The sequence below is a fragment of the Eleginops maclovinus genome, chromosome 12 (genome assembly GCF_036324505.1).
Source record: "Eleginops maclovinus isolate JMC-PN-2008 ecotype Puerto Natales chromosome 12, JC_Emac_rtc_rv5, whole genome shotgun sequence".
In the NCBI taxonomy this organism is placed as follows: Eukaryota; Metazoa; Chordata; class Actinopteri; order Perciformes; family Eleginopidae; genus Eleginops; species Eleginops maclovinus.
Window position 1 is genome coordinate 11,996,679 of NC_086360.1, and position 27,673 is coordinate 12,024,351.

Below are 27,673 nucleotides of genomic sequence, written 5' to 3' on the forward strand. Positions count from 1 at the left end.
AAATGTTGCAATGGACTTTTTTAGTTTATTAAGTACAGGCCAGAGACAAAAGCATGGACATAACAACATAAGGGAGATGACATTCCCATCGCAATGCAATAAGTGGGAAAGGACTCATTAGAGAACAAGAACTAAAAACAAGACATAGAATAAAATAGCATGCGATGGATTTTTGCTGGAACTCGGTTATGAGTGAGTCATTTCTCTCTCAGTATTTCCTCAGATCATACAGCAGCCGCCCTGCTTAACATGCTGGTGTTTCAGCTGCTTGAGTATCTGACTGACTATCTGCCTCACTGTGGTGTTCAGAACCAGACCTGCTACTTAAAAAAAAAACTAGAGCGCCATTAAGTCATGGGCAGGGAATGTGATTTGGTGAAATTGGGATGAGTGTTTCGTGGAAAGTCAATGCAGAGATACCGTAGCTAACAAACAAAAAGAAACTGATCATATCAATAATCATATCAAATGCATCCATTTTCAAAACATTAGGGCAGATAATAATTAAGATGTCACTGCACAGGTTGATGGATCTGCATGAGCCAATTAGAATTATGGTGCATCATTTGCAATTTAATTGACTCTAATACATTTTTCACTTCATAATATTTATAGTTAAACCTAAATATTAGCCACAACTTTGAACGTTCTATCATCCCTGGGGATCATACATAACATATCTTTAAATGGTAATGCATATACGATGACCTAAACTTGTTTTTAAAATTGCAGATTAAAAAAACATTGCTCATACAGTGTTGGATATTCAAAAATATATTTTTATAATACCATACAAATAAAAGAAAAAGATGCACATATGCTATATCAGTGGCATCCTGTAGATTCGATCTCTAGCTGCTGCATTACTTTGACTCCTAAATTGTGTTACTGCAGGAAGAACAAGTTGTTTAAATAATACCTCCTGTGTTTTTCTGCTCTACATACCATATGACAAGATACATTTTTACAAGCACATGCATTCATATTTTCATTAGAAAGCCTCAGATTTACATAAACATGTTATACTATTTACACCCTTGGAAAAATATGACAGATGTCTTGGGCCTGGTCTTTGACTTCATGCTTATAAAGTGTTATTGGAGATGTAACCATATATAACACTACATGAATCATGCACACTGCCAGATGGCTCAAAGCTTGATTTGATTTCTGAAAACATGAGTTGTTGTGCCTCAGATGAATCTTCCTCCATGGTGTGATGAAAAGGCTCGTTTTTGATGCTTGTCATCTGTTGAATGTCTGGTCTGTCCCTCAACACTGTGGCTGACTGAGGACAGTAACCTGTTTCGAGCAGGACACTGGAGAGTGATGTGGTCGGAGCAGAGGACTGGGAAGCAAGAGAGGGCAGTGTGTTTGGGGGTGCGGGGTCTCTCAGTGCAGTTGTTTCCTTCAGAAGAGGTCTGCTGTTCAGGATCTCTATGTCACAGCTTCTGTACTCCTCCACCTTCAGAGCATGCATCCTCTCACCAGTCTGTACAAACAGAGGGGATTTTACTGATGTAAAAGGGCTTTGTTGTGCAGTTTGCTCCAATGAGAATTTCAAAGGAACTTTCAGTGTTCACTGTTATTCAGACACAAAGTTTAAAATGGTTTCTGACAAGCCTTTAATTGCCCTGGGTAACATTTGTATTACCATTGTCAGAGAACTACACCCATGAATACCAAGTTCATACATGTTATTCTTATGTCTGAGACAATCCAAATAGTGTTACAACTCAAATTCTGCACCGGCTACCATAGCTGGGCAGACAGATAACAGGTTCCCAAGAATAGCTCTGCTTCAAGACTTCCGTTCAAAGTTTTAATCAAAAAACACTGTAAAAAGGCATATGTTTTCTTATACAGCAACGACGAGTAGACACATGTGTCTGAATACATGTGGGACTTCTATCAACACTGAGGATACGATATAGAACTCAAAGCATCGTAATTGCTACCTTCGCCCACTAGGTGTCTTTTTGACCAACATAAACAACTGGGCAACACACTCCCCACCTGGTATAATGCATTATAACGCTATTCTCCTTTCAAAAGCAAAACATCTTCAGAGACAGGTCTAGAAAACACTTTCTGAATCCCCTCCCTGAACACCTTAATGTCCACTTTACGAACTTTCTTGTCTTGACTTGGAATGGTGTTCATTACTAGTCCAACAGGCCATTGGTTCCAATGAACATGCTCTCAAAAGCACCACATCACCTTTGTTCAGGTTTTGTTTGTCAACAAGCCACTTCCGTCTTGGTGCGTCGGCCAATGCCTGGACCTGCTTCCACTGTTTGTTGTAGAGATCTTTGAGATTGTACTGTCCTGGTGGGGGGGGGGGGGGGGATCTGGATCGGACAACACTGGGACTAGAGGTCTGGCATTCATGATGGCCATTACTTCGGACATGAGAGTGGCCAGAACCTCATGAGTCAGATGAAAGGTGTTTGTCTTTAGCAGCAGAGCATCCAATATCCTGCGAGCAACACCTATCAACTGCTCCCACACTCCACCCATGTGCGAGGCGTGTGGAGGGTTGAATATCCAACTGCTACCTTGATCTTGAAGGTAATTTGTCAGTTCCGGATCCTCAGATCTTATCTTAAGCTCTTTACAGGCTCCGATGAAGTTTGTTCCACGGTGAGAACCGAACAGACAAACTGGTCCATGTATGGCTGTGAATCTCCTTAAAGCATTCACAAAGCTTGAGGAAGACAGAAACTCAAGCACTTCGATGGGCACGGCTCTCCTGACCAAGCAAGTGAAGATGATGGCCCAGCGTTTATTCTCTACTATTCCGCCTCAGGTCCGTCGTGAGCTGATGCTCCATGGACCGAACACATCAATACCAACATTTGTGAATGGAGGACCTGGATTGACTCGATCGGCAGGTAAATTACCCATCTGTTGTTCTTCTACCCTTCCTCTTAATCTTTTGCAGGTCACACATTTGTGAATTACACTTGACACCAGCCTCTTGCCTCCAACTAGCCACAGACCTGCAGAGTGGATATACCCTTCTGAAAAATGTCTTCCCTGATGTGCGACCTGTTCATGATAATGCCTCACTAATAGGGTAGCGGTGTGTTGTCTTTTGGGAATAATGATAGGTGTCTCTCTTCCCAAGGAAAGTCTGCTGAAGGTATACGCCCTCCATCTCTCAGTAAGCTATCCGCATCAACAAAGGGGTTCAGTTTCCTGAGAACACTGGACTTTGGGATGACTTCATTCCTGGAAAGGCACTTTATCTCTTTAGAGAACGCATCATTTTGAGCATTTCTGATGATAACTGTTTTTGCTTGAGTCAGTTAATCGGTTATGCTGCTTTGTTTTTTAGTGAAGCATCTGGCTTTGTGTAGGAGCTTGGATATAGATCGACAGAGGCACTTCCAACTGAAGAAGCGTTGGAATCTGTGTGTGCTGAGCTCGTCTTCAGAGGCTTTGGTTATGAAGGTTGCAGCCAGTGGGTGCACATCTGCATCAACATCAGGATGTACTAGCACAAAGGACTCTGGCTGTGAGCAGGTATCTCTGGAGAGGAAGGTTGGGCCTGTAAACTAGTTGGTGTGTTTTAACAAGGCTGCTGGAACAGAGCGCGTCCCATGGTCTGCTGGATTGTTTTCCATGAAGTGCCATTGTTCGGGGCTTGTGGACTTCCTGATGTGGGCAATTCTGTTGGTAACATATAGGTAGAATCTTCTGTTTGTGTTGTGGATGTAACCTAAGACAATACGGCTGTCTGTGTAAAATGTCACTTTGTGGATGTCGATGTCCAATTCATCTGTGATTATGTCTGCCATTTCTACAGCCAAGACAGCAGCACAGAGGCCTAGCCGTGGAATGTCGTGTGGAGGATGAGGAGCCCGCTTTGACTTGCCCATGATGAACCCAATCTGAGTATGGTTCTCCATGTCTACCATTTTCAGGTATGCTACTGTTGAGATGGCCATGGTTAAAGCTTCAGAGAAGACATAGAGCTCTCCGTGCTTGGTGGAAGATAGAGAAACAGGCACATATGGTCTTTCGATTTGAAGCTGTTCAAGCTAACAGATAGACTCTGTCCAAAGTCTCCACTGATCTTCTTTTGCTGCTGGCAATGGAGCGTCCGCTTCCCACTGTTCGGCAGACAGCTCTCTGACTAAAGCCTTCCCTTGGATTGTAACAGGTGCTACGTACCCCAGCGGATCGTAGAGGCCGTTAACTGTGGATAGGATACCTCTTCTGGTGTATGGCTTCTTCTCTCTCGACACACGAAAGGTAAAAGCGTCAGACTGCAAGCTCCAAGTGAGTCCTAAACTGCGTTGTAATGGCAAGGGGTCGATGGTTAGTTTCAGATCTACTAAGTCTTTGGCTCGTTCTTCAGGAAAGAATGCATCCATCACTGCGCAACTGTTAGAGGCTATCTTGTGTAGTTTGATGTTTGACTCAGCTAACATGTCTCTTGTTCTTTTCAGGATGTAAATTGCATTGTCGTCGGTGGGGAAAGAGGCGAGGCGTCATCGACATACAAGTTCCTCATGACGAATTGTTTAGCTTCAGGACCATGTTCCTCTTCTCCCTGTTGGGCTGCCTTTCTCAAGCCATAGATGGCTACTGCAGGAGAAGGAGTGTTTCCAAAAACACGTACTTTCATATGGTATTCAGTGATCTGTTTGGCTGGGTTGTTGTCCTCAAACAACAGAAACCTCTGAAAGTCACGATGGGCTTTGCGGACGACAAAGCAGTAAAACATCTGTTGAACATCAGCCATCACGGCTACAGGTTCTTTGCGGAAACGTATTAAGACCCCCAGTAGCGTGTTGTTCATGTCAGGCCCTTCAAGAAGCACATCGTTGAGAGAGAGGCCTTCGCATTTGGTGCTGGAATCAAACACCACACGTATCTGATTTTTCTTCTGAGGGTGATAGACACCAAATATCGGAAGGTACCAACGCTCCTGTTCTGCAGTCAGTGTTGGTGCGGGTTCTGCTTGGTCTGAGTCAAACATTGTGTGCATGAATTTGAAAAAAGTGTTCTTTCATGTCCTGCTTTTTCTCTAACATGCGGCGGAGAGATGTGAGACGGTTGACTGCTTGTTGTCTGTTATTGGTTAGGCGTGGTCTGTTTGATCTGAACGGCAGAGGTGCTACCCAGCAATTAGCATCGTTCATGTAAACCCCTTTGTCCATAAGGCTGAGGAACAACTCATCTTCGATCAACATTCCAAGTTTGTCGTCTTGTGATGTCCGTTGAAACACGTTCTGCCCAAGGCTGTCTGTGTTGTGGTTAAGACTGCCAGAGTAAGAGATACTTGGAGGGTTGTGGGCTAGCACAGGGGTGTCAATTTTCTCTTTTATCATTACGCTGCTTGTCCAGGGCTCAAGGATTGAGGGACGTCCACTGGGTAGTACACTGGTCCTGAAAACACTTACACTGTCGGTCTTGTGTGCTCTCCCAAGACAGAGATCTCCAACTATTACGCATTCTAGGTCGAGTCTCTGTGCGAATGGGGCTTTGTTAGGTCCATTACACTGTTCTCTGACTTTGTGTACCTGGATTAAGTCCCGTCCAAGGAGGAGTATGATGGACGCCTGGGGGTCCAGATCTGGGATTTCGTCCGCCAAGTGCATGAGATGAGGATGGTGTTTTGTTACCTCTGATGATGGGATCTCAGATCTGTTGTCTGGCAGCATGTCGCATTCAATCAAGGTAGGCAGGGATATCTGAGTGTTGCCGTCCAATGACTCCACAATGAAGTTGCTGACACGTCGACCTGCTGTCTCTATAACTCCTGGGCATGTTAAGATGTTTAAGAGTGTACCTTGATTCTGCTCCCTGGATGCCAAAGTGCTCAAATAACTCTGTTCTGCACAATGATTTGTTGCTTTGTTCATTGAGAACAGCGTAGGTCTTAATAGCTTGTTCTCTTTGTCCAGCCGGATACAAACAGACGAGACAGATTTTTGAGCATGATTTTGAAGAGCTGCCACCTCCGCAGATTTCCGTGTATCTGGACTTGACAGACGGGATGGCCTCTGCTTTATGCTCCCCGCCTTGCTGCTCCCCACCTTGATCTCTGGTGTTTGTTAAAGCATCAGTTCTCCATGGAGCGGGCCCTGGATGAAGCGCTGAGGAGTGTTTGTCGCTGTTACACTCATTGCACTGAACAGGCTTGTTACAATCTTTAGCAAGGTGAGTAGACGATGCACAACAGTGAAAACAGATGCGTTTCTCTTTCAGGTACGCCCGGCACTTTCTCAATGGATGTGGCTTGTTATGCAGAGGACATAGGGTCATTATCTGATGAGATTTCGGTCTTTCTTACAGTCACTGACGTTTTCGCATGATGGTTGGGTGAGAATCTTTTCTCTGCATTTGTAACACACAACATTCTGGTTATGCTTGCAAAGCTGGGGTCGTTGCGTACTTTTGCTTGTTCACAGACAAAATTCACAAAGACTGACAATGGGGGATATGGCACTCTGTGATGTTCTTTATAGCGTGATCCTACTGCGATCCATTTTTCTTGCAAGTTATATGGGATTTTCTGGACTATGGGACTGACTCCGCAGGACGTATTGAGGTACAAGAGACCAGGTAGGTATCCGTTTGATTTTGCTGCCTCAAGCTCCATAAGGATGTCTCCTAATTGTTTCAGTTTGTGATAGTCTTTTGCTGTCATTTGTTGGGGAAATGTTGGGGGGTCTCTAAAATATCAGTCAAGTCAAGCGCAAGAGCAAGCGCCCCCCCCCCCGAGAGAAAAATGGGACCCCCCGAAAATCTCGGCATAGTTCGAACACTGCATAAATGTCTTCCAGTCTCTGCCACACCATCCGGAGGCCATTTGGAGCACTTTGAATGTGTACTGCTCTGATTCTTTTAGCTTGCTCCGACGATGATGGACCAAGCCATTTGCACAGCAGATCGAGCTCTTCTCTAGCAGAAAGCCTTAAGTCTTCCGTGGAGCTGATGAAGGATGTTTTCCAGGACCAGTAATTCTCTGGCTCGTCAAACACCAGTAAGCCTGAACTCACCATCTCTCGACGCATCAGGTACTTTGCTAAGTCAATAACAGGCGCGAGACGCGACAAGTTGATGCCACATGGAGAGGATGGATGAGCTGGATAGGGATGAGGAGGGGGATAGTTATCACTGGTGTGCCCGGTGTTTTGCTGTGGGGGCTCTCTGTAACAGTGTGATTTTCCCGGACGATAACCAGTGTCACTTTGCATTGAGTTCCAGGTAGCTTCTCTGTCATTCAAGTGGTGTGGAGCTAACTCACGAAATTCCCAGTCACTGATTTCACTCTTTGGCGTATCACCATACGTCACACAGCTTCTAGCTGCTTCACCGCTGCCCATGGTTGGCTGGGATATTGGTGGATGTGTAAGTACTGGTGGCTTTGTTTCATGTGGATCTGTGACTGGATGTAATGTGTTAGCTGTTTGTACACTCTGGCATGGCTGGAGAGATGTTCTTTCTTTGTCATGATCACTTATAAAATGTCTTCTTACAGGATTGCAGGCTGTTGGCTGTTCAGATACCTGCCTTTTTACTATTCTGCCCCGGCTACCATAGCTGGGCAGACAGATAACAGGTTCCCAAGAAAAACTGTGCTTCAGGACTTCCATTCAAAGTTTTAATCAAAAAACACTGTAAGAAGGCATGTTTTCTTACGGATACGATATGGAACTCAAAGCATTGTAATTACTACCTTCGCCCACTAGGTGTCTTTTTGACCAACATAAACAACTAGGCAACACATGTGTCATGTCATCAATTATAAAATCAAGAATTGTTCATAGAACATTTGGGAACTATATTGATAAAATTAGCAATGCATGGGAATAAAATAAAAATAAAGGAACCACATGAAAATAGTTCTTTATACTCGGGATTTGACTATTTCCGTGGTAGGCCGTCTTACCTCGTGCAGGAAGCTGTCTAACTCAGGAGTTTTTATGGTCATACCAGCCGGGTAAGCAAATATCTCTCTCAGCCGGCTCTTCAGACTGGAAGAGAAACCGAACAAAGAGGATTGGAGAGAGAGAGAGAGAGAGAGAGAGAGAGAGAGAGAGAGAGAGAGAGAGAGAGAGAGAGAGAGAGAGAGAGAGAGAGAGAGAGAGAGAGTTTCAGTAGTACCATTAATTCAGCACAAATGAACATTTAGGTGAAGGTTAAAAGATCATATAACTCACATTTTTCTTTGTGGCCACAGTGCAATGATGCAGCCCAACAGTAACAAAATGGGAGTCAATATCTTGGCCACTTGAGCAGAGTCTTCGAAAGGAGAGAAAGGAGGAGCATTTCACACAAGTAATGTATTATATTTCTATGATGGCACCGGATGTTATGGCGCTCACAGTTGGTTTTGGTTCTGATAGTAATATTGGTGGATTGTCCAGGACCCTCCTTGGTGAGAGCGCTCAAAGAAAAAACGTATTTGTGGTCCTGCCGCAGTCCCTCTATGGTCACAGACTTCCTTCGAGCGTCTGCCACAGACACGTTGAACAAATCTAGATGTACACAAGAACATAAATGCCTTGTTTCATGTGTCACACTTGACATGCTTATTTTTTGGAGCACAGAAACAGATCAGGATCAATAATTATTAACACTAGAAGCTTTCCTCTGCACCTACTTTCAACATGAGCTGGTAGTGCATCAGTCCCTGCTTCTTGTCCTGTAACCAGGTAACCAGTGATGAATGCTGTGTGAGCCGGATCGTCCTCATTGTAACTCCACTCCAGAGTCACAGATGAGGAAGTACTCTGAACAGGTTCAACCAGTATCGGGGACTGTACAGATTCTACGGAAAGTTATTTTTTGAGGAAGGAAGACAGACAAACTACATTAGAACTTTTATGAATCTACAAGGACATTTCCTGTTACACCTGCATGTTGTCAGAATCTGCTGCAAAAGTTTCAATTTGATGTACTTATTAATTTATGAAATGAAAACGAACAGGAAACATGATGTCTTGTGTTTAGATGACATCTGGAGAATGTCTTCTGATAAGGACATCCGGTGTTAAATTACGATTTAATCTTTTATTCAATTATTCATTTTTAAGGCAGGCGCTCAGAGCTCGATCTCTTCTGCAGTATGTCTCACTGTGCTGTGTGTTGAGGCCTCGACTCTAAAATCAGAACTCAAACCTTTGAATTAGATCACACCTGATTAACCTATTAAAAAAAACCTCAGAGCCACATAAACACAAGACGAGACAGATTTCCAGAACCGCTTTTTCATCAGTAATAACACTCACTAAGCTCTTGAGAGTATCCCTTCTGTACTTCCAGTAGTCTGTATCCATTTTCTGTGCATGCATAGATATTAAATGTATACCTACAACCTGCTTTGAAATTGCCTGCAAAATAAAGAAGTGACCGTGAATGGCAAAATTAGAACAACACGTAAGGAATACATGTGCAGGAAAATAGCAACACATAAACTTACTGGCAGGTAGGAACAATGTTTTATTTCCTTCTTTTACAGTCAGCCATCGCACAGTACAAGGCACTGCATTTCCCAGAAAGCACCACTCCACAGTGTAGCCACAGGTGAGTGTATCATGCTCATCCCAGGACAGATTAAAACCAGAAGTGCTGCTGCTCAAACGTCTCTTTACTGGGAGGATTTCTGGATAGAGACACACATTTGGTGTTAACTTCAGAAGAATTTAAGTTAGGGTAAATTCAAAAAGGAATATGGGTTTAATCCTAAAAACATATTTAACAAAAATAAACTACCGTATGATTCAACTCTCTCAGTAAAGTGTTAATTCCCTACTTATAAAAACATTATGTAATTAATCTGAATATAAAAAAATAATCAAATCTTAGTTACTTAATTTTGCATATTGTTTAAAAATGATCTGTGTCTGTTGCAAATATTTTGTTTATCTATTCTGTTGAATACAGTCTCTCCTGTCCTTTGATGTAGCATCCCCCTTTCCCATCTCCCTTTGTTTCAGTATCTTGTAATGTAGAATTTGATTGGCTGTTCCCCTTCTTCCTTCCCTTTAAGAATTTGGTCTAATGTTTGATCGGGTTCAGATCCTTGTGCGACATAGGTTGTGCAGGTTATCTGTCCTCCAGCTGGAATTGATTCTGTTAAATGTTCTGCTCTTTATTAAAATAACACAACCCTGATTTGAAGCTTGGAGATTTGATCTTTTCTTACCAGAAGGTGGTTAAGTGTGGAATTTCCACACTTAAAATTTCCACAACAATATGGCGACGAGGATGGGATTAGACTGCTCAAATTTTTGATAAAAATAAGTATTCCTCCTTTTCTGGTGAGAAGCTGAACTCGGACGGAGGCCCGATCACAGCTCTAATCTAAGTATAAATAAACCTGTACGGTAAGATCTGAATAGATAAAGTATTTGCGGTTTTTTCAAGAGAGAATTTAACAGAATCAAAAGATTTTTTTACCGGGGACTCTCGCAGAGTTTTGCAGACAGACGTGTCTTGGTTATTATTGTAGTGATTTTACACTGCTTGGTGTATCCGGTATATCTGGACCAATTAGTTAATCTCACAAGAGAAAAAATAACTAGAGAGATAATGGGTACGAATAACAGTAAAGCTAAGTCTGAGGATGATCTTAATCCAACACCAGGTTTTTCCATAATAATGCAGGCAATGTTTGACAGAGGCAACAGTAGTCTAAAGCAAATGAAAGAATGGGAAGAATTGGGTTTTCCAGAATATGAGAGTGAATTTAAGAATGACACTCTAGAATGTACAAAAAACAGCAGAAAAAGAATATGCCATTTATCCCAGATTGGAGAGCATACTGTGTGTGGAGAGAAGAACCAGAATTGAGAGAAAGAAAGAGAATGAGAGGGAACATTTTAGGGAAAGGAATAAAGTTTAAATCTAATGAAGAAAACTCACATTTTGATATAAAACCAATTACTAATAATCTGTTTCCTTCTTTGTCTGAGAAACAATCAAGGAACCTGTCTAAACTGGATCCTGATTTGGACTCCCTTCCACCCCCCTACGCTTCACCCGCAGCAGCACCTCCTGCAGCAACACCAAATGCAGCACCAGCAGGCATGAATCCTTCCAACCCCACACCTCCAACATCAAAGAGCCCTGCAGAATCCGCATCTGGTGTTCAGACCGTGGCCAGACAGAGACATTGATGAGGCTATGCAGCATGTGATCTCCCCAACTGACAACTGTCAGAGATTTGAGACAACTTTTCGCCAGTTTGTAGGAGAATACAGAGCTAGTGGAGTTTATGCTTCTAAGGTGCCGTCCTTTTTACCTGCCGAGGGAGTTTCCGCCATTCTACTGGTGGCAGTTTATATCCCTCCGAGCCCCAACAACAACAACAACAGAGAGGAGGCACTCAGTGAACTTTACAAAGCCATCAGTAAGCAACAGACAGCACACCCAGACGGCCTTCTCATCGCAGCTGGAGACTTCAACCACGCTAACTTAAAAACTGTTCTGCCTAAAATATACCAGCATGTTGATTTTCCAACCAGGGAAAACAACACATTAGACCTAGTCTACATGACCATCAAGGGAGCATACAAGGCGTCCCCCCTCCCCCACATTGGCCTCTCTGACCACCTCACTGTCCTGCTGAAACCGGCCTACAGAGCAAGGGTAAAGGTTACCAAACCGGTTTCAAAACAGGTACGGGTGTGGACAGAGGACAGTACTGCTGCACTTCAAGACTGCTTTGATACGACAGACTGGGACATGTTCAAGCAGGCAGCAACTTACAACCATCACATTAACATACAAGAATACACGGAGACAGTCACAGGCTACATCACCAAGTGCATTGATGATGTACCCACCACCAGAGCCATCACCATCCGAGCCAACCAGAAGCCATGGCTGACAGGGGAGGTCCACACACTGCTCAAGGCCCACGAAACCGCCTTCAGAGCTGGAGACCCAGCTGGGCTGAGAGCAGCCAGGGCTGACCTGTGCCGTGGCATCAGGAAAGCTAAACGTCTGTACACCAGGAAAATCACAGGACATTTCAAAGACAGCAGGGACTCATGGAGCCTGTGGCAGGGTATTAGGACCATAACGGACTACAAACTACCACCGCAGACCTGTGACATTCACACCTCCCTGCTCAACAACCTCAACGGCTTCGAAACAAAGAACAACACACCTGCGCTCTTATCTTTTTATGTTATATGTTCTTTTATATTTGCACTGTGGGACTGCCAGAAACGGTATTTCAATTTTCTGTATGTATAACACATGTGGAAACTTTGACAATAAAGTGGACTTTGACTTTGACTTGACTTAACGTGGAAAATTGCATCACTACAGACAATACAAGAACATGCTGAACACACAGAAGATATCATCAACACCAGAGAGCAGAAGAAGGAAGACACAAGGCAGAGGACATTAGACGAAGCCTTCCTAATAATGTACAGTGTGCTGGCCACTCAGGCAAAAAAGGGACTTGGGCAAGTGCAAAGCACAGAACAGGGTGGTTGTGAAAAGGAAGTTTGCATTCTGGTGGATTTTGCACAATTTGATTGAGAGCAGGGGAGGGTGGAACGGAAGCCAAAGACGGACCAGAAGCCACAAGTTTGGTGAGTCAAACACGCAATACAACATTTAAAGGTTAAAGCTAAAATACCAAGTACATTGATAAGACAAATGTTAAACACTGTTTCTTTAGTCTACAAAATGACTGTCCTACACCCCGCCCCTCCCAATATGCCTATATATATTTTGACACAAAAGGGTTATCATTCTACTGCTTTCTGAATTTCAATTATAACTGACTTCATTACACTGCACAGGACATGTTTCAGAAGGGAAAGATGAAAGGTTAGAGAGAACAAAGAAACAGGATTTGTAGTAACAATATGTACAATGCAAGTTTTTTTGGAAGGATGGGTGCTGCTGCCGAATTATCTCTCTCGCATCCTTACAGCAATTACTATTTGATGGAGTTTGTCCACGTGTCTCTGAACATAGCCTGTCAAAGAATATTGGAGGATGTTGGTTCATCATCAGATGCAGTTAACTGATTGCCTGCCTGTTGGGTGGGATCCCAAAATGCTGCGCAGCAAAATGGGTGATGTATACGAAAGGTTATGACATCAACCTCATGAATCTTCACCTTCCGGAAAGTTCAACATTAGAACAGTATTTCGATGATTGTACTGATTGGCTCAGACTAATACTAGTTACCTATTTAGGATATGTGATCACAGTTTCTCTCTTTTCTTAGTGCACATGACGAGTTGACCCGGACGATGACAGGAGCTCTGACTTAAACAGCTCTCTTTAAACGCACCCATACTGGGTATGCCATGGACTGACACCCGACCGTTTGTTGACAAAAGGTCAACTAAATGACTTTGCTACTGACCATGATGAACAACACTGTGTGTCTACTGTTGATTTGACTGTTCTCTCTCTCTAATGCAGGAGGGAGAAGTTTACCTCATGCTCTCTTCCATTTTTATGCTAAACTAGCCTCTCACTACAGAGACCATGCGAGCTAATTGGGGAGTGCGTCTGTTAATTCACTGTTGTTTTAACAAACTAACTTATTAACTCACTAAAACAACTAATGATGAAAGAAGTGAACATATTCTCTGCAACTCTCAGCATTCCACTCTCAGAAATGCAACTCCCCTTCAGCAGAGGCAGTGTTGCACAGTTTGGAACCAGCCAACGACTCCTGACTGGAAGAAGAATCTTTACTGGCCCCCCAATTCCTTCTTATCACGTCAGCACACCTGTGTGCATAAAAACGCGGGCAGCTCAACAAGTCATTCCATGATAACTGTACACCGAACGCTGCTTTAAATTGACCAACGCCATTCGGAGAGAGAGAGGATCTCTTCTCCTCCAGCAGCTCTTCTACAGCTCCAAGAAGTGAAGCGCACCAACAAGGATTATACGACGAAACACAGACCTTCAATTGTTTAGATTAGTTTACCCTCAGCCCAGATATTAATACATGAAATGTCTATTTTTCACAGAATGCAGCATTATTTGTCATTATCAGTTTATTGTAAATCTTGAAAGGGTTTTCATTGATCTCATGATAAATGTATTAATCTGTATTTTGGCCGTTATTTCGGCCAAAGGGGGAATTATCATAGACATGTATAATAGTCCCATTTAATTATATGTCACTGTAAGTTTCTTCTTTAGTTAGACTTTCCCACAGTTTGAATCTGCATCTTGCTAAGAAAATATGCATTTGCTGTGACAGACAACTGGCTGTCTCTCTGTGACCTTTTGTCTTTATTGTATGACATCCTGTAATGTAAATTACACTGTTGAATACAGTCTGTCCTGTCCTTTGATGTAGCATCCCCCTTTCCCATCTCCCTTTGTTTTAATATCTTGTAATGTAGAATTTGATTGGCTGTTCCCCTTCTTCCTTCCCTTTAAGAATCTGGTCTAATGTTTGATCGGGTTCAGATCCTTGTACGAGATAGGTTGTGCAGGTTATCTGTCCTCCAGCTGGAATTGACTCTGTTAAATGTTCTGCTCTTTATTAAAATAACACAACTTTGATTTGAAATGGAGATTTGTTCTTTTCTTACCAGAAGGTGATTAAGTGTGGAAATTCCACACTTAAAATTTCCACAACACATATAAACGGCACATTTGCGTCCCCTTGGACCCCAATACATGTGGGGACTCCAGTTGGTAGGATAAAGGATTAAGAAAAAAAACGTTTACAATACGATTGTTAAATTGAAACCTCCTCCAACAATGAACTAAGAGAATCTCAGCTGATTTTTTACGCGCTGCTCACCATCGTTGTCCCTCTGTGGGATGATGATGTGAGCAGGGATGGCGGAGCCGGTGTGGAGAAGAGCCTGGACAGTGAAGTCATACTGTCCCAGATTAATGGCGACCTCTGCCTGGGTCTGCTCACTGTCCTTCGTCTCACTCCAGTTTTGACCTCCCTGCGACCACTGAACTCTGTAACCTTGGATCTCGGCTGCTGAGTCAGTAACATGCTGAGGACAAAAGTGGGTGTGAAAGTTAAAAAAATGCATCATGTGGTGACATTTATTTCCTATGATTTAACCAGACATAGACTTTCTGTGCTGTGATGCCAAAATAACACATTTGGAGAATAATAGATAAGCATAGAGTCTCACTGGAGTCCACAACAGAGTTACTTGACGACTGTTTGGGTCGGACAGCTGCGTTATTCTCCTCCATACATCCAAGGTCACAAACGGATCTGAAGAGAACACATGAAGATTATTTGTTTACGGCATTCAAATTAAGGTAGTCGACTTATCTAATGGTCTGTTGACAGAAAAAAAGCCAACTATGTTAACAAAGAATGCTTCGTTTTTTTCATGCAAAAATGTTAGAAAAAAACTCTTAAATATGGAGATTTCCTGCTTTTCTCTTTTTTATTTATTTAATTAAACTGAACATCTTTGGTTTTGGACAGGCCTTTTTTGTTTATAAAAAGAAACGTTCCAAACCAGTACTTGTTCAGTCATTGTACTGTATGTAGTAAAAGTCAGGGTTCATTGCCTGGCTTGAAACCAACTTCTGGCAGTGCGGGACTTGAATTATTTGCTCAACTGAGCATGGTCTTAACTAAATTAAGCTTGGAAATAACCAAACCCTTGTAAACACCATCACACTACCCTGCTTATACACATATTTTGAACTCACAGGTTTTGAAGGACCTGGGCTTTGTCCATTTCCCCCAGAGCCGGCCGTCGACAGAGCATCGTACTCTGGTAGAGTACCAGGTGTTAGGTAACAGATGTTCCAGTTTGACTTTACAGAGACCACTCACACTGTTGTACCTCAGCTGTTACAAACACACAGACAGAAGGATAATACATTGCAAATACAACTTTAATTTCTGCAATATGAATTATTTTGCAAACACACTTTGGTGGCACTGCCTGGGTCTGCAGTGACCTGACAGAGGAGGTTCAGTTGGGTCAAGTTTCCATGTACGATCCAGGACACAGTGGTGTATGTCACCCCGAGACTTACTCCCTCCACCTCCACCACAGGTAACACTAACGGCAACACAAACACATCAAATCAACACATGTGATAAAGTTCATTTTCACATAACATAATGTGTATATTCTATATTTTGCTTCGATGTCTGTCTGGCCTCTGACCTCTGTCAGAGATATTGAAGCTGTAGCTCTCCGTCTCTTCTCCCAGCTGGTCCTTCACCACCAAACGGATGTAGTATTCCTTCAAGTGAGGGATGGTAGGGAAAGTACAAGTTGACGCTTTACAGTTGATGGGAAGCTGGTCTGAGTTGCTGTGTTTTCAACAATAGAAAAGGAGCATAGGAAGATACCAATAAGACATCCTACAGAACTGTCTGTTTTAGGAATTGTTTGAGAACACACATCTTTATCTGCCTTTATTATCCTGTTTAGAACTGAACAATGGATCCAACATGATGCTTTGAAGGTCTTTAATATTTAGTGTTGCTTTTTCATTTATATGCAGTAGGAGCAAAAGCCCAATTCCATATCTTTACTTTTTCTCAGAGCAAAATATAAATGTGTTGCTCAGGCTGAACTCCAACATTTAGGTTTATCAGATTGCAGTGAAGAAAATGCTAAAAGGAATACATTTGCACTCACTCTATGTGAAGAGTTTGTGTTTGTTTGTTGTGATCGTGCTTGTCTCGTTTTCTGCCTGAATCCCAGGAGCATTCGACTATTATCATATCTGAGGTCTGACAGCTGATATTCCTGGGCTTCTGGGGAGGAACTACAGAGACATACAGATTTAAAAGTTATCTGGACAAAACATTTAAACAAATATGTGAAGAAAGGAAATAAAAACATTTCAGACTTACAACTGATAAAGTTCCAGACTTCACTGACCCCGCCTGCTGTATTATCGCATGAGAGTACAAGTCTTTTAATGCGCAATTTTGGGATGGTCAGGTTATGTACAGTGATTGCCTTGACTCCCGCTCCAATGCTGATAAGAGGGTATTCGTTCTGATTGAAGGTCATGCTGATAATATTGACTCCCCTTGGGGGAACACAGCAGAACATGGCGCTGGAGTTCTCTCTCATCACTCGATCCACAGGGAAGATCCTTGTCTCACCCTTTACCTGGGTTCCTACAGGTCACAGAGAAGAGAGAGGAGCAGGGGTGTTGTACCTTAAATCTCTGGTATGTTCTGGGGCCACTGAGGGTGTCAGTGATGCAAAAACAGAACATAATGTTGCCACTGTGCATTGCGACAGATATTTGCGGTTGAGAAACACTGATATAAAGATTGGTGAAAAGGGAAGTAAAAAAAGACACTCTTACTGAGAAAACTCATTTAAATGATGATTTTATCATCGAAAAAGTGAAACTCACCAGTTTCATATCCATTTCTTAACTTTGTTTAACTCTTTTACACTGACATAAGCACAGGAGTAGCATCATCTTACTATTGTTTGTTTTCCAGTTGCTCCAGGCACTCGGGACAGACTGATTATAGAAACATCGTATCCTGACTGAGTGATCAACACACTCCAGAGGCAGGTCCGAGGTCCATGTCCATGCATATTCGACGGGATCCACAGAAAATATACTCAGATTTTTCTAGAATAACAAAAAATAGGGGAGAATTGTACATGGTTTTCACAGGAGCTTGTGATTAATCATAAAAGTCCCACATTAAATGCTGTTATAAGTATCATTATCCTATAAAGCAACTATAGAGCTTTTTAATAACACAAATCTCAGAATACAAATCCCACAGTACTCACATTATAAATAACAGCGTAGTTCTCGGTGCGGCCGATCTGGATCTCATAGATATCTCCCACTAAGCTACTTTTGTTCACCAGCCAGTTAACCAAGAGGCTCTGCCTGTCTTTGAAAGCCTCCAGATGAGTGATTCTCGGGCTTGGCAGCTCACCAACTGACATGCAACCAATGAAAATTAACAGGTCACATTTTGAGTTGTTTTAATGTGCGAGATAAGAGAATTTATTTAAATCAAACTCACCAGAGTTGAGGCAGCAGCCACTATGATGCTCAGAAAATATGAAATACAATCCAAGCAGGTCAATTAAAGATATTATAAAACTTAAACACTGTTCAATACAGAAATGATCAAAGGAAAAACCGTGTTCCATGCCTGCCGTTCCTTGCACACACTGACTAGAAGTCACACAGGTCAATGGTTGACAGTAGCCAGCCTCCAATAGAGCTAATGCGTGAGTATTACGCAATAATGAAACATCGGAACCAATGAGAGGTGTGCTACACGAGTGTTGCTTTGTAGTGTATAAGGCAAGGCAAAATGCACATGCGCGCGCACGCACACACACACACACACACACAGACACACACACAAAGATGTTTGACACATAGTTTTATACATACCCATAGACAGTATATCAATATGGCACAACACAATTCTGATTACAGCGATTACAAGAGAACACATATCATAACAAAAATATTATTAACGTTGACAGTGCATGAAGCAATTTACACACAATAAATTATCAGAAAAGGTGATGAACAGAAAAAATTACAGCCATTTTTTTTACAGACATCACTTTCATTAATAGATAGCAAGATTTTTGGCACTTAAGTGAGAAACACAAGAAGAATATAAATTATTCTCCAAACAAAGTGTGCATAGGTAGCTTTTCAATAAAAATATACATATATTTACTATTTATACAATAATGTCAGTTAACTTTTATGTCTTTAAGATGCTCACAAACCCTTATAAATATTGAGAAATAATAGCACTATATATATAGTTTGGGGAAGGGTTCAATTGGCTTTTCAAATATTTAAGTGCTCATGTGAAAACAACATCAATACTTCTGTCCTGATATCCTGGTTCTCTAGTGTTTGGTCTATATGTACCTCTTCCATCAAAGGAGTTCAACAGATACTAAATGGAATCAAAGTGGAGGTAAAAACGTGGGGTGCAAGTTTTAGAGCTGGAGAATTTATTTGCAAAAAGGCACAACGGTTTCATGACACAGGAAGAGAATGTCCACCCCCATACACTGATCAAGGCACAAATACTTTATCTGTGTATACTCTTTCCCTGCAACTATTCCCTTATTTGATTATTCAGGTTTTTAAAAAATACAGACCTATACACAAACACATATAAGCAACAGATATAGTATTTTCGGTCCAGTTAGCTTAGGCAGCTTGCATTGCTTTTTCTCAGAGATAAACAATGTTCTCCTCGCCTCCCTCCTCTCCGTTCTGTCCTTCAAGAGAGAGGTAGGCCTGTGGGGGAAGGACGGGGGGAAGAGAGGGAGATGAGGAGTAGCCGTCCTCATAAAGTCTTTGACCTGTGACCTGTGACCTCCAGGGACCCGAGGATGGTCTGTCAAACGACTGGCTGAAGTCTGCTAAAAGAAGAGAGAAATGCTTAAGAAGGAGATCCTGCTTTGGGAAGTTATCGGTCTGAGATGAGATCAACCTACAGAAGAATGATGGACAAGTGATGTTGGGGGTGGTGACAAACGGCCGCATATATTTGTTTGCTGTCCTGAACTATATACCTGCAGGAAAACACTTACTGTTATTGGTCATCTGCGGCTGTGCAGTGACCCTGCTGCTGAAGGTGTGGATGGAGGCATTCAGAGGCCGGGGGATGGCGTGGGGGTTGCTGTAGTTGGGGTATGTCAGGCCCCGGGCAGGCTGTTTGCTGTGTGCCTGGCTTAGCAGGGTGTTGAGGCTGTTGTAGAGGCTGGCACTGAGGCCAAGGTTGGCAGTGTAGCTGGAACTGCACAGAGGGATGTCCTGGCTCTTGCTGGGCGCGGCGAGCAGACGCAGGTGCTGGTTGTTGTTGGCGGGCTGGTGGAGGTGGTTCTGCTTGAGGGAGGCCAGTAAAGCTGACTCGTTCTGGTACACTGAGCAGTTACCATCAAGGCTGCCTGAGCGGCTGTGGCTGGACACCTGGGACTTTAAAACGACACCAAATATAATCAGAGGGGATGTGTTTTGCCTAACAGTGATTTTTATTAATGCTTAGATTTACCTTAACAATTTTCCTTTTCATTCTACTTATCCTCCTCTTCCACTCCTGAAGTAGGATGGTTTGTTTTATTTTGTCACTATTGGCCAGGTGCATTTCTTACCTTGTATCCCTCCAGTGGTATGGTGACAGGCAGGCTGCTCTGGCGGGTGTGTCTCCAGCTCTGCAGCTGCCTCTGTTGGGCTTCGATCTGCTCCTTCTCCCGCTCCACACTCCTCTGGCCCTCCCTCAGGCGGTCCAGGTTTTGCTGGTACTCCTGCAGCTGAGCCTCCAGTTCCTCACGCTCGCAGCGCAGACGCTCTGCCTCCAGGAGGCACTGCTGCTCTCGCTGCTCCAGCACACTCTCCTGGTCACACTGGAAACACATTCACAGTTATCTATTTTTAAAGTTCTTACAGAACCATTACAGCAGCCACACTACCATTATTACCATTAGCTATGCATGGTTGAAGGGTCTAAAATGTATAATATTTTATAAGCTTATTATAATCTATTTGTCTGTATTTTTCTCAATAATGCACCTAGCTTAACAAAAAACCAATGACAGCTTGTTGAAGAAAAGTTCTAATTTGGTTGACTCGTATACATGTGTTGGGATTATCATGGCTTGGCAATATCTTTTATTTTATGAAGGAAATTCACGTAGATGTGTCGCAAATGTTTGGAAACTAGTTCAGAACAAGAGCTAATCACTTACTTGTTGTTTCTCTCGGGCCAGACACTCTTTGTCCCAGCGCTGCTGCTCCTGTTTCAGCTTCACATGGAGTTTCTTAACCTCATCCACCTCTTCTTTCTTCCTCTCCAAACCCTTCTTTTCTACTTCCTCTTTCTTTTTATCGACACTTCTCTGCTTCTCCAGCTCCTGGATAAGAACAAAAACTGGTTTAAGAGGCATCTCAATTCTGGTCTTACTTCTAAAAGAACCTGATACACTTGTGTGCATGTAATAAAGATTTTATTTCATATTGGATATAATGCGACTCATACCAGACTGTTTTGGAGGGAAGACAGGCTTCGGAGCTTGGGTCTTTCTCCCTCCTGGAGAAGGAGTTTCTGGACTTCACAGCAGCTGTCCTGCAGGGTTACAGCAGCCTGCCAACACAAGGAGGAGACACCTGATCACACTGTCCTTTAGATGCCAAGTATTGACTTTTGCATCCAGCTACAGTTACTGACAACTGTGTCTTTTCTCACCTGCAGACTGTAGAGAAGCTGAGTCAGACTCTGCACGCTCTCTGCCACCTAAAGATAACTGTGTTATTACCGGGCCAAAATAATGCATATTTACTGTACTATCATGGTTATTATTTGGTATTTGAACCTTTGACAGTGTCCCTTTGGTGTCTCCCTTTTTCAGCTCGACTGCAGAGCTCCACACCGCGTTATCCAGACCTGTCATCTCGCTATCTGATCCCAGAGAGGTGGAGCTCAAACTGAGCGTGCTCAGATAATCCGCTGTAGCAATGGGACAAGAAGTACTACAAATTAACTGCAGAAATGATCAAATGAAAATCAATAAAGATGTCAGAAGTGTGTGGGCAGCATATCAACTTCAGGACAAACATCCCAAAATACTTTTCAGAATGACAGTGTGAGTGTGAGACTCACGCTCAGAGGGAGACTCCTGGATGCTGCTGCCATGGCTGTTGTAGCTGAAGCACTCTGGTCCTCGGAGCGGGGAGCTCTGACTTTTTACAGAAAGGCCATCACGAGCCTGCAGCATAGTGATCAGGTTCTCCGCTGCAGAAGAAGAACAACTTGCTTACCAACAATGAGAATAACATAAACCTGCAGTACACAATATAGTGTTACAGTAAACTTTTAATAGTTGTCTTTTACGTTGTTTTCTAAAATGTTATATTGATGCAGAATCATTCTTTTGAAGTAGAAGTATATTAGACAATTTTTATTAAAGAAAAGTTCATAATCTAATTGTTAAAATGCAGTACTGACATACTTTGAAATGCATCTCATTTCATTAAAATAAATTCATGTCAACACAGGAGTTTTCTCTAACTTAGTGGATTAAAGCCCGAATAAGGCTGAAATACTTGGGGAGAAAAGTTCTACAATGATAGATGTGTTGGGTGTCATATGGACTTTACTTAGTCTGCTCACCATAATAGATTTACCCTCAGCATAAATACATTATGTGAGTGGTGCAATCACATTAAGCAGCACGATTAGGCAGCTCTCTGCATTCAATAGCACCACAGCAGCTTTGTCACCTTCTCTGAGGGCAGCAGTGAGCAATGAGGAGGCCTGCGGCTCAGAGGCATCTGGTTGTACCAGCAGATGACGCTGCAGTACAGGCTCTGGTGAACACAGGGTTAACTCTGTAAGCTCAGCGTAAAGCTGCAACTTCTCCTCCAGGCTGCTGCAGATTTGCTGGTCCTGATTCAACAGGGTTTCTATAAAAAAGAAACACAGAGGTTAGGACTTGATTATAGTTCTATCAGAGAACAATGTCATATATAAAAGATATATGTTACAGATTAAATAGGCATTCAGAGACACACTGTTTTCACCTTGGAACTTGGTGATCTTCTGAACTCTCACTTCTGCCACTCGCCGGGCCTCCTCTGTCTCAGCACTCTGATCTTCCTCCTCCTCTTCCTCAGGACACCTGCAAGATAAACCAGTAGTTTAGATAATGAGTCACACACACACACACACACACACACACACACACACACACACACACACACACACACACACACACACACACACACACACACACACACACCTCTCTACTGCTTGTCGTATGTGTCTCATCCATGCATTCCTCTCGTCTTTAGTGGTGGTGTGAACTTCATACATCTCTGGTCCCACTGAAGAGGCGGAGATGAGGAACATTCCTCTCTCCTCATTGGCTACTTCTCTAACAATCAGCTTCTGCAAAGGGATTACAGGAGGCTTCTGGTCCTGAAAGAACAGATAAAACCCATGAAGATGTAAAAGGAGGAACAGAACTGTATAGAGAGCAGGATAATGTCTTTCATTTCAAAGTGTTCGAGGCTTACCACTACAGCAAATACAAAACGTTGGTCTTTCTCTTGAAGGAAAACCAGAACGTCTGTGAGCAGCAGAGCCAAAGTATCTGAAAACCCAAAAGTAGAAATAAATGAAGAATGGTTGTCTGCTAAACTCAGAAGATTTTGTGGCACAAAGGATCTCGTACACACCTTTCAGACGCCCTGTGGCAGTCTTCCAGAAGACCAGCCCTTTATATTGCAGCTCCCTGTGTTTGCTATGCAGATCCTGTTTGCGAAACACCTTGTTGTTCTTCAGCTTGGCGAAGCTCTTGTTCTCCAGCCGGGCCAGCACTTCCTGCAGCTCCTGACACCTTTCATACTTATTCACAGTGAGGTCCACCGCAGCAATGATGTCGCGGATCTGAGCCAGGGCCCGCGACAGGTCAGAGTGTTCTTGACCTCCCTCTGTGGAGGTGAAGAGTTAACAGTGAGGTCACATTAAAACACATTTTACCCAGTTTTTCAACGAGGCAGAAGGTCAAAAAATGTAATGAAAAAGACATTGAGGCTCTTTATATAGTTTTCACAAAGCATAGGTATATATAGAGAAGTGTTCAGTAGAGGTAAGCTCTCTGATTACAAATACAAAAATGTACATATAGGATTGTTTCATCCATTAGTTCATGGAAAGAAAATATCTCTCAAGCAGGCTTTTAAAAATAGCAACATCATCCAGCACTGGACTAGAGGAGAATCTGATGTAGAATATCTTCCCTTTTTGCAGAATGACAGCAATCATTTTCAATCAAAACTAATGAAATATGCATTGTTACAGCAGATACTCGGATTTTGAGACACTTTCCTCTGCAAGAAAAGTAAAAATGTAAGAGTTCACAGGGTTTTTTGAAGGAAAAAGTAAAGCAAACGTACCTTGAGTGTAATGTAATATCCTCTCCAGCAGGACAGGGTACTTGGTGATGCGCTGAGTGACCAGCAGGATAAATTCTGGCACCTCCCTCCGCCGGACCAGAGTGTTATTGCTCTGTTGCTGTGAGCATAGAGGTTAACACAAAATGAGTACATTCGCGATCAAGAAATGTTACTTTACTCTCCTTTTTTGAAGCACAAGAGGCCTGAACGCAGGAGCTTACTTTGACAAAGTTTTGCAGTTTTTTGTTTTGCTGTTGCAGCTCTTTGAAAAGATTTACAGCCTCGGTGTGATGGCTGCAGAACTCTCCGTACACCTGCTTCATCTTCTCAGCATTTTCATCTGAGAACTGAGTAAGGGTCCATTAGAGGTTGACTTTAGAAAAGTATCTGCATGTGTTTATGTACATGAATCCCTCTTGACCAACCTGCTGAAGCAGTATATCTCCAATGTGATGGATGAGGTAATTGCGGGGGTTTTCAGGTTGTGCTGCAGCTTCTCTGCGTTCCTGCAGGGCTCCGAAGAGGTTTTTGTGAAAAAGCAGCAGGGGGTCAAGGCAGGGAAATATCCGGGCCACACAGTCCAAGTCCAGCTGCAGCTCCTCAAGCATGCCTTTCCTGAACACCTCGGACATGACCGTCAGCGTTTGGATGTGGTGAAGCTCTGTCTGCATCAGCTCTGTAACGGGGCAAAAGAGTACATGATGGCATAACTTATGTATAATATATTAAGTAAGAAATGCCTCGTAATTGCTTTAGTAAATCACCTCCGAAACACTATCCTAGAAAAAAATATATGAATATGGATCTAAAGTTTTGTGGGCTTCCAACTTGAACCATCATCATTTTTACTGATGTAATATGTAATTTTATATCAATTCCAAATAAGTCTCCTCTGTTGTTATTCTAGAGCTCCACCCTGTTAGGTTTGACTATATGAAAAAATATCTTCTTTAAAAATACACATACAGTATGCACAGATGAAATTCTGTATAAGGAAGAAATGTCACACCATAAATAACATCCTGTCGTTTAGTGGTGCGCCTGTCGAGCGGCCTGCAAAACTCCTTACTGACAGCCAGACTCCATGACTCCACATCCAGCCCCAGCAGGTCAGCTGACAGGTCGCTCATTAGAGGAGCATCAACAGCATCTGCACGGACACACATCATGAGCAATGTCATTCTTTTTAAAATCACAATCCACACAGTAATTCTCCATGTTATGTTTGACAAGTAAGGATGTAGGCTTGTCTCCCTCACCCTGCGTGGTGATTGGCGGCTCGGTTGGCGGGGGATTTGCAGTGACAGGTGTTCCTTCATCAGACAATGAGTTGTTGGTGCAAGCTGTCACACTGCACTCAGTGTCCACCCCTGCTGCATCACTCAGTCGCCTGTACAGAACAAAATACGTTTCTTAAGATTTCCATTGAGGGGCATGATTAAGAGCTTAGTTTTTATTTACTTCTGTATTTAACAATGATTTATTCAGTATTTGGAGACTGAAGAGGAAACCAGCTGATTTGTTGTGGGAAGCTATTCAAGTGTTCAGTGTTTCCCTGATACATTTCCATGCAACAAAAGCTCACTGAAATTTGGATTTCATTTTGGAGGATTGGATCCACATAAATATCGGTGTTAACACTGTGTTCCTACCTGCTGTCTATAGAGATAGAGATGCTTTTGGAGAGAAGGGCTGTTTCTCTCCTCTCTCTGGTTGTGGTGGGAAGTGTAGAGGAAGAGGAGAAAGCTGAGGCTTGAGAGCTTTCTTTCACAGAGTCTGAAAGAGAGACCAGGAAAAATGTTCAGATGTTTCCCATTACACAAATACCATACAAAAAAAAGTACATAATGTCATCATGCTTTGTTTTGATGTAATCACTGAATATAACATTTACAAAATAATAAAGCCATGAAGAGGAGTTCATCTTTCAATGTGTAACTTGGCATACGGCCTACAGTTGAGACAATATTGTTGTAATGGAAGCTGATTGTGTTGGTCCTCGACAGTTTTTTATCAGACATTGAACATTCAGAGAGGTGAGACACGTACAGTAGTTTCACTTTCAGGAATAACATGATCCTGTCAATTCAAGAGAAACACTCAACCTCTGTATGTATGCACAAACACAATCCATGCCAGATCCCCCACTGAGATAGATTAAAATTTAACTTTTTTTCTCGTTACCAGGGAAAGAATAACAGGGAAGAGGGGTGAGTAGGGGGCAATGGCTTTCTTAATCTACAACAGAAGAAACAAACTACAGAAGAAACAAGGGAGGACAGGTAAAAACTTAATCAAAGACCATGGGAGGACGCTATGGAAGGGGGGGCATGCTGTAATTTCTGACTCACTGTGTGGGAGAGACAAGGTCTTGCTTTTCATCAGCATTGCATTCCTCTCCTGTGGCTTCTGAGGAAACACATGATCATATCGACAGTTGGAAATCATAGAGTGTCCTCGGGATATTAAGTTGTTGTTGTATTTGCAACTCAACAAATTCAGTCAACACTGGAGTCAATTTATACCTTAACAAAGACATTAAATCCCCCCCCCCAACATAGTGTTGTTTTACATCTTCAGTTTGAGATGTTCAACACATTCCAGGAGTTCCTTTGTCACTAAGAGTTGGAATTTATTTTTCCTGTTGTACCCGCTTCCTCTAAGTCTGCTTCTACTTCAGCATTTATTTTTTTCTTGGCATTTTGCCTTTAAAGACACACAGCAGAGTGTGAAAGGAAACACACGGAGACAGAGGGAATGACCTGCAACAAAAGCTGGAATTGAACCTCGGATGTTACTGCCACACAGCACGCGTCTCAGATTACTGGACGTGGTAGGTTGACAGTTTCAGATTTGTAAAATATTGGTCATAACAACTTTGACAAACCCAAGATATACTATATGAAATCATTTGATTCAGTCTGCAAGCTAGTAGACAAACCATGATTTTAAGTTCCCGTTTTAAATATTTTAAAATGGGAACTTAGTTTTCCGCTTCCAGATTTGTATTTGATAAATTGGGAATTAAAGTCTACAAGTAAACTAAGTTACAACATTTTTGCAAATACCTTCAAATAAAAAAATTGTTGTTCTATGTATAATGAATTATTTTTGTTTTTGAGACTAAATGAAGTGTGTTTTGTTAATGGTTACCTTTCCGCAGGCAGCAACAGACTCTCGACAGTTTTTATGGACATTCAGGAAACAGCCTGCATGCAAAAACAAATGAAATCCCAGTTAATTTCATCAGCAACTGATAATAAACAAAATGACCACATCTCTGGACTCAGAGTCCAGATGGCTGTCAAATCCGTTTGCTCCTCATGATCAATGCTTACGTTATGAGAGGAAGAAGACTCACTTCTGCTAAACAGAACATCAAGGTAGCATGTGCGAAGAGATTTACTCAAACCCTAAACAGTTCAGCCGCCACAGGACGTAGAACAACAACGGAACTGACAGTAGAATACTTACTGGAGCACTGCATTAGCTCCTTCCCAGAAACAGACTTTTCACAGGCCACACAGAGAGCGGGACCGGAGGGAGACACAGGAACAAACTGGTGTCCGTTAGCCCCTCCTGGCTTCTCCTTTCCCTCCTTCACCTCTTTCCCCTTCACCTGAAACATAAGTCATAAATACTTGAAACATACTCATTCAACTGGCATTAACTGCAGATAATCCAACAGTACCATGTAAACAACCAGAGTAGAGATAACAAGACATATGTCACAAAGAGACATACAGCGTTCATCTTCTGGCTGATCACACCTGTTAAAGTGGAG

At 42.5% G+C, this 27,673-nt stretch overlaps 2 protein-coding genes across 3 annotated transcripts in view; both read right to left on the reverse strand.

Moving 5' to 3' along the window:
* Window positions 1-5: 5 nt before the first annotated feature.
* Window positions 6-18,156, reverse strand: osmr (oncostatin M receptor). 2 transcript variants are annotated; one of them, XM_063897862.1, is made up of 17 exons: window positions 17,975-18,156; window positions 17,733-17,887; window positions 17,412-17,565; window positions 16,820-17,092; window positions 16,602-16,731; window positions 16,122-16,270; window positions 15,880-16,013; window positions 15,655-15,796; window positions 15,120-15,205; window positions 14,768-14,975; window positions 9,443-9,625; window positions 9,252-9,353; window positions 8,624-8,791; window positions 8,346-8,498; window positions 8,181-8,262; window positions 7,910-7,994; window positions 6-1,492 (listed from the first exon to the last, which is right to left on the reverse strand). In XM_063897862.1, exons 1-17 carry the CDS (start codon window positions 18,102-18,104, stop codon window positions 1,085-1,087), a joined length of 2,742 nt encoding a protein of 913 aa, XP_063753932.1. In that variant the 5' UTR covers window positions 18,105-18,156; the 3' UTR covers window positions 6-1,084. The 2 variants fall into 2 exon arrangements, with proteins under 2 accessions (XP_063753932.1, XP_063753933.1); XM_063897863.1 differs by lacking the exons at window positions 9,252-9,353; window positions 9,443-9,625.
* Window positions 18,157-18,326: 170 nt separating this feature from the next.
* The window catches only part of LOC134874214 (rho guanine nucleotide exchange factor 28-like), a 34,935-nt gene continuing 25,588 nt past the window's right edge, over window positions 18,327-27,673 (reverse strand). The window contains 22 exon segments of the mRNA XM_063898267.1: window positions 18,327-19,355; window positions 19,527-19,911; window positions 20,088-20,339; window positions 20,682-20,846; window positions 20,972-21,076; window positions 21,179-21,226; window positions 21,306-21,439; window positions 21,593-21,724; window positions 22,213-22,395; window positions 22,513-22,610; window positions 22,731-22,909; window positions 23,008-23,084; window positions 23,170-23,424; window positions 23,890-24,007; window positions 24,111-24,236; window positions 24,315-24,565; window positions 24,899-25,039; window positions 25,149-25,279; window positions 25,542-25,665; window positions 26,241-26,298; window positions 27,043-27,098; window positions 27,364-27,508. Of these exon segments, the coding sequence (XP_063754337.1) occupies window positions 19,165-19,355; window positions 19,527-19,911; window positions 20,088-20,339; window positions 20,682-20,846; window positions 20,972-21,076; window positions 21,179-21,226; window positions 21,306-21,439; window positions 21,593-21,724; window positions 22,213-22,395; window positions 22,513-22,610; window positions 22,731-22,909; window positions 23,008-23,084; window positions 23,170-23,424; window positions 23,890-24,007; window positions 24,111-24,236; window positions 24,315-24,565; window positions 24,899-25,039; window positions 25,149-25,279; window positions 25,542-25,665; window positions 26,241-26,298; window positions 27,043-27,098; window positions 27,364-27,508 (3,354 nt within the window). The 3' untranslated portion in view covers window positions 18,327-19,164.

Coding starts and splice junctions, on each gene's coding strand:
- osmr (XM_063897862.1), bottom strand. CDS start 18,104: ATGGAACACGGTTTTTCCTTTGATCATTTCTGTATTGAACAGTGTTTA. Junction 17,888..17,974: donor TGGCTGCTGCCTCAACTCTG/GTGAGTTTGATT, acceptor GTTGCATGTCAG/TTGGTGAGCTGCCAAGCCCG. Junction 8,792..9,251: donor GGGATACTCTCAAGAGCTTA/GTGAGTGTTATT, acceptor AACTTTCCGTAG/AATCTGTACAGTCCCCGATA.